This window comes from Phaseolus vulgaris, chromosome 6 (assembly GCF_000499845.2).
Source record: "Phaseolus vulgaris cultivar G19833 chromosome 6, P. vulgaris v2.0, whole genome shotgun sequence".
Lineage (NCBI taxonomy): Eukaryota > Viridiplantae > Streptophyta > Magnoliopsida > Fabales > Fabaceae > Phaseolus > Phaseolus vulgaris.
Genome location: NC_023754.2, coordinates 23378994 through 23386243, shown reverse-complemented (window position 1 = coordinate 23386243; position 7250 = coordinate 23378994). Strand labels below are relative to the sequence as shown.

General features: G+C 33.5%; 1 protein-coding gene across 1 annotated transcript; it reads left to right on the top strand.

The window, feature by feature from the left end:
- The first annotated feature begins 4980 nt into the window (after window positions 1-4980).
- Window positions 4981-6704, top strand: LOC137832008 (uncharacterized). Its single transcript, XM_068639955.1, has one exon. The coding sequence runs from the start codon at window positions 5347-5349 to the stop codon at window positions 6478-6480; it is 1134 nt and encodes a 377-aa protein (XP_068496056.1). The 5' UTR covers window positions 4981-5346; the 3' UTR covers window positions 6481-6704.
- The last annotated feature ends 546 nt before the right edge of the window (window positions 6705-7250 follow it).

Below are 7250 nucleotides of genomic sequence, written 5' to 3'. Positions count from 1 at the left end.
AAGAGCAGAGACTATGTTATTCGTCGAAGGAAGAAAATTCAAAAAGTAGGCTTAACAATGCTTTTAGATTGGTATATTATTATAGTATTTAGTGTAGTTTATTTCAAATAAATAGGCAACTATATTTATCAGATACTTAAAGAAATTTTTCAAAAGTTATTAGTCATTTCATTTCTCTAACTTTAATCTTTATCAAGCATCCTGTCTAAGGTAGAAGGTTTCGCTTTTGGTGGGGACAAAAGTGATGTAAAAGAAAACATTAGTTGGGTTAGCTGGAATTGTAAGAGTATTGTTTATTTAAGGATTCGAAGTCTTTGAACTATGCCATGGTCAGCAATTGCACAGAGTTAGAGGCTATTGGTGACAAATCTCTGTTCAACAAATTCATAAGAAAAAAAGTGATTAAGCACTTATCATTTGATTCATTCTTTTATACAAAATCCTGTTCATAAGCATGGCATTTGGTAGGGAAGGAAAATTATTGAAAAGGATTTCAATTGGCGGGTCTGTCAAGGAAACTCCATATCGTCTTGATGATGTTTTGGATTCGAATACCTTTTGGATTAGGCCATGTCTTACTTGTTCAAAGTTGGTCTCTACTTTGCAATAATTGATGGTGCCACCTTCTTCATGCGACGTTGCCCTCTCACTGTGATACTCTGTCTCTCTTTTCCTCCCAATTTGGAAAGGATATTCTTTGTTTGAGACCTTCAAAATGAGATTGCCCTGCTGAAAAATTCTTTTATTACCCTACTTTACTCAATTCCACTGGTTTATTATTAAATTAATGAAACATTCACAAATCATTAACTTTTATTAATTAACAACAACACTGACTAATGTTACTAATTTATTATTATCAATGATTTAGTAGTACTAAATAGAATCTCTCGTGTTCTACATTACATTCTGGTCCTGATGCAGCAGAGAATCAAATTTTTGATGGTCCACTGGTTCATATTCTGTAACACACTTCATTGGTAAAAGATCAACCTAATACGCCACAAACAAAACAATAAATAAATAAAGCACTGATTTTAAAGCTTGAACCTGTGGCAGATCGAATATGGAGCTCAGAGGAATATGAGTGAAAACTTAAGGTAGGGGATGAAAGGAGTAGACAAGGTGTCACTTTCTCATAGCACAAGACCAATATGAGTCAAATTCCATATGATTCCACGTGCTTCTTGTTCTAATGTTCCACAATGATTCTGACTTGGCATTTACATCTCCTGTTATTGTGCTCAACAAGGCTTGTATTATAAGGTCCAAGAAAACATGCTAAATTATTCGGTTTTGTTTTTGTCTTAAAATGATTCCTTTGTATCTGCCTGCGTGCCTGGGATACCCACCAACCCCACTGTCACTCACTCACACACACACAGAACCATAATCATAGGATTTTTTTGCTTCTTTTTAGCTTGAAGGGTTAACTTTTCTCTTTGGGTCTTATCCCTCTTTTGGGGCCCCAAAAGTCAATCTTTTTAGTGGTCCTTTCTTCCGATCCTAAAGCATGCATATACATATCCATTATATATAATTTGATTAACAGGAAAATGGCCTAATGGGTCCCTTAAACAATTATCTAGTGTGCTCCAATTATTAAGGCAGCACCTAGTGTTCATTGTGTAGTGGAAAGAATTATATGGTCAATCACAATCAACTGATATCTAAAGGCTGCTTATGAAAAGAAAGATAAAAAAAAGAGTAGCTGTTGGAGTTCACTGTGGCACCTCCTGTGGGTTACATTTGTATAGTCTTTCTGACAACTTTTCTTTTCTCTTTTTATCTAATTTTGCTAATTAAGAATGTAACCTCACATTTTTTGAGTTCTTGCTGGCAACCAATTACGATGAAGGAAAGTGATAAAATCCATATTATAAGGCCATAAAAGATTGAAAAGGAATGAGTTGTGTTACTGAATCAGGCAGCTCATAAAGCGACAAGGAAGTCCATGTCAAGCTGCCAAATAATTGCAATAACAAAATTACTTGTGATGTTACTTATCCAAAGTTGGATATTCACCACTCTATCTCACACTCTGATTTAATTAGTGGTAGGATCACCACGTATTTTCACATTCATTATTCACAGATTTTTTGTTACTCGCTCCTCAACTTTATCATACATATAGCTACAATTTGATTTTGGTTTCTACCACAGAATTTTTTTAGAGTGGGATATATTATTATTGTTAATGACAATTGTGTTTGGAGAATGAACATTTGTTTGTGTTATTAAGCAGAATAAAAGGCTTTGTTGTTGTTATGTCATCCACGTCCTTAGCCATTATGCTTTCACTAAATATGGTTGGCAAAGGAGTGGAAAGGTGTTCCTCACGTTGTAGCAACACCAACTTATCATAGAGTTGGCAAAGGAGTGAAAAATGTTTAGGCATACTATGTAGAGAAATTATAAGAGGTGAAACTTTTATTTCTAAACCAAAATCTACAATTTGCTTTAATATAGTGTCGCTTATTTAACTGAAAGAGAAACAAAATCTATATATCTAAACTAGCTTACAGAGTAGAAAAATTACTGCAACAAATATTTGAAAATAAACGCCAAAAATAAGAAGCGACAATCTGGACATGTATTAGTAGATTGGATCCTGAAATTAAGTAACAGCTGCATTAGATATTCTGATTTTATTACTATATATAATTTCTACTTCCTTTGTGATATTTTTGCCAAGTATTCATAAAAAAGAGCATATATAATTAAGTAGAAGTGAATAGATTTTAGTTTTAATATCTAAAAGAAAGTTAAAAAACTCTTCAGATTAACATTGTATTTGTTTTTGGTGAAAAATGCATTGTACTGATTTGAAGATGACTTTTTAGTTTTTAGTTTATTTTATGTGATTTGTAAAGATGTGAGGGAATACATTTGTGGATGATCTAACTTTGTGATCTTTTATATATGTATGTGAATATATTTGAAAGGAAAGTTAGTTTGATAATAGATAATTTGTCCAACTTTTTTTTGCATACTTTTTTACTCTATGTTTTATATGCTAAAGATTATTGACTTCATTTTGAAGTATAATCGGTTATACCTTCCATAACCGATTATGTTGTTGGTTTTTTACATGGTGTTTTTCATACAATTATAGGTTGTTTCTTGTACATTATCTAATTTTTTATCAAATAATCCATAATCCATTAATAGAATGATGTTTTGTAGGTGGAGTCATCGAGGAATGCATAGTTATGTAAGTAGAGTCATCGAGGAATACGTAGTTACGTAGGTGTAACTCTTTTGATGGTGGTGTCATGATTGTTGTATACATATAGACATCCAGAAGTAAACTCTCAAATACATTCAAAAGTAAACTCTCAAATACATTGTCTTCCATTCACTTGTGTTTGATTTGCATCCTCATAGGCAAGATATGTGTGATGTAGAGTACACATATAAGCACACAATTAGGCATAATTGTCTATGAAGACTTGATGATAAATTATACTTAAATAATTGATGAAAATGATATAAATAATAAAAATTAAAATATAATATTTTTTAATAAAAACACATTATTATTTGAATAATCAAAATAAATTTATGAAATAATAATAATATATAAAAAATAGTAACAAAATCATAAATAATAATTATAACAATAAAATTATAAAAAAATCATTATCAAAATAAACTTATAAAATAATTATTCTATTAACAATAACAATTTAATTTTATTTATAATTTTTTTTACACATTTTTAGATGTACTAACATGTTAGATAATTTATAGTTTTTTTTGGGTCGATCACGGATAGTACCAAAATATTGCTTTAACCGTATGTACAAATAATTTATGATCATCCATCTTATGTTTAATATTATTAGGTGCTTAATTTTTATACCAATTTATATTTATTTTATTAAGTTCTATAAAATTTGTAATTTTTGGTAAATATCTTACAATTATTAATACTCAAATTTTATTAAATTTATTTTCAATAATTTTACATGTATCTACCGTGCCAGATCATTTATATATATATTCTATTAAGATTCAGAGCGAAAATCATTTTAATCACACACAAGTTGAATATACAAATAACTGATAATAGTCCATTTTAAATTAATTTTGACCACAGTCAAATTGTAATACCACAATTTCACTGATTAAAATTTAATTTTTTAACAATCACAAATATCACTCCAGACTTTCATAAATCACTTTTCATTTTTTTCTTAATCAAAACAATCTCATTCCAACTTCTTTTCTGTCAAATTCATCTATCAGTTTCCACACCCTTAAATCCAATCATTGATACAAAATGAACTCTAAAAAGGGGAAAATGTACATCAACTTTGAAATGAAATAAAGACGAGAGAAGACTAGTAACAACTTAAAAGAAAAAAAAAACAATAAATGATATGATGTATTAGCTCACCAGTGTTCAAACCAAAGTACTTTCTCACGATTTGAATGAAACCGAACCACTTAATCTTCACTATCGGTTTCCTCTTACTATTTCACCAAACCAAAAACCAACCCACCTTCTCCTAAAAAAATATAAAATACATAAAAAAAAAAGGAGAAAGAATCAGCAATCCACAAACACATACATATTCTCCTTCACTAGAATATAAAAACCATCGGTGAGCAGAAGAAACTAATTAAAAAAAATACAAATACTAATCGTGTTGTTTGTTTTCAAGAACAAAAACGCGTAATGTAAAGTAATAATTAAAACACCCGATATCTATTAAAGTTAAGTTTACACGTTAGAAGCTTGACTTTAATTTTGAAACCAATAATAATAATAATTTCAAGAACTTAAGTTAAAGGAATGGCGTTATCTGAAAATAAAGATAATTTAATTAATTTACTGAAAACTAAAAAATAAAAATAATAATTTAGTAGTGTAAAAGAAGTTATTGAAGCGTTAATGGTAAAAACTGGTACCGACAGAAATTGAGGAGAATATTTAGGTTAAAAGGTAGAAAATATGAGGAAATAGATAGATTCCAAATTTCGAAATGTATGAATGAAATAAAAAAGGAAAAAGGAAAAGGAAATTTTGGTTAGGACACGGCAACAGTGTTCTCTCATCAAAGAGGTCGCATTCTGGAGTCGCGAGTTTTCAACTCACAACAACCTTCTTTTTAAACAATGGATTGATCCATTGAGACGCACTCATTCACTCACGCGCCTTCGCCGTGTTTGTTTCTTTTCTTTCTCTCACTCCGTGGGAACCGCTTCCTTGTCTCCTTCTTCAATTTCTCCTTTTCTTGCAACTTCAATCTTATAATAACAATGCTCCATCATTATTCCTAACCTAAACTAAACCCACTCTTCTGTTCCGTTGCGTTTCACTGCTCTCTCAGAACCACCATGCCGTTTCCGTGGAAGAAGAACCGTGTTCCTCGAATCTCCCAAATCGTCGCGGATCTCCAATCGCCAAAACGCGGCGGCTCCCTCGTCGTCGAGACCGGCTTCCCCACTTCCCTAATCGACCTCTTCGTCAAAAACCGAAGCCGTTTTAAAAAACACCGCTCGAAAAAACCGCCACCGCCCAACGTCCCCGATCCGCCGCCGCCACCTACCTCTCCGGCCAACTCTCCGCCGCCACAACCCTATCCTTGTGTCCCAAACCCTCGGATTGAACAGAACGTCGTCGCTTCGGTTTCGGATCAGGTCGCGGAGTGCTCTGTGAACGTTATTTTAGTTGTGAAGATTCTGATTGTACTAATTGTGGTCGCTAGCGTGAAGAGGCTCACCGTCGGAATCACCGTGTCGACGTTCGCGCTTCTGCTTCTCGAAATCGCCGGGCGACGCGTCGTTTCGGGTTCCGTTGTGGAATCGTGGTTCCAGAAGGTTCGGGTTCTGAAGAAGGAGCGTGTTCGGGGGAGTGGATTCACTGACTTGACTCAATTGACCTTTTCGGAGAATTTTTTAATTGATGAAATTGAGGTTGTGAGCGACGTGGGGGTTTGTCGTGAAATGCGTTCTATCAGTGGTGACGTGGCGTCAGAAGTGATCGAGGATTGTTCTTCACATGTTCTTGAAGAAGTTTCTGAATACAAGATTAAACGGAGTAGAAGTGGTAGGTTTGGGTCGAGGATGATGAAGATGCTTGTGCCTAAGAAGTTTCGTGGCCCTGGGAAAGAGAAAAAGGATAAGGGGAATAAGGAAATTGATGATGAGTCGGGTAGTGAATTTTCGAGTGCTGTGGAAGAAGATAAGTTACCCGTGTTAGAAGTTGAAGAGGAGGATAAGAACAAGGATACTGAACAAGATGAGGTTGATTGTGGCATCACTTGTTCCTACAACGCGAAGAGAGTATCTAGGGTTGGGAATTCAGGTTCTTCCATGGTTCTGGTTATGATTGCCCTTGTTGGGCTTCTTCTGGGTCGTTTCCCGGCTTTGATACTTTCAATGACATGGTGTTGCACCATGAAAATAGTTAGAACATTATGGAGATCACCCAATGTGTCTCCGAAAAAGTGTTCTGTTTCAAACTCTTGATGGGGATTTTGGGGAAACAAGTTTTTATTTATTTTTTCCACTTTATTTCTAGATCATACTTAGATGGTAAAGATTCATCATGTTAGTTTAAAACAGTGAGGAGAGATCATTCCCGGGAAAGGAACTCCAACCATTTGTTGGGAATCCAACTTCATGCGTTGTACTCTGAAATGTAAATGTATAGATAGATACTAATCAAACAAGTTACATTCTTTTTGTTTGTCTATTGTGACTGTGGTGATGTGAATTGATTTGTTGTTCTTATGTGTGCTAATATTCTCTGTTACTCGACTTGTGTCATGTATGTTTTGTTCAGTTGTTAAACGTTGATGGTTGAAGATGACAAAGAGAAGGATTGTTTAGATGTTAGAAGATGTAGATAGGAATGAATGTAACTTGTGATCTAAGAATAATATTTTTATTCAGCAGATTTTGCTAGGGTTCATTTGATTGACACGTTGAAGTACATGACAAACAGAATATTACAGGATTTGTGATGTGTTGTTCTTAAGATGGAGATTACGTGGGAGACTGAAGAATATGTTCTTCCATAAGAACCTAAAAATAGGTTGTGTATAGAAGATAGAAGATGAAATGGTAAGGACTACAAATTTTTTGATGTTAGAAGATGTAATAAAATTTGAAAATAAAAACAAACGATGCCGATTGGAAGGAATGAATCTAGTTACCTTATTCCTTTCAAATTCCGTAATAAGGAATGTTGCTTATCTTCCAGATTGGGAAATAAGGACAATGTGATTCCTACATTT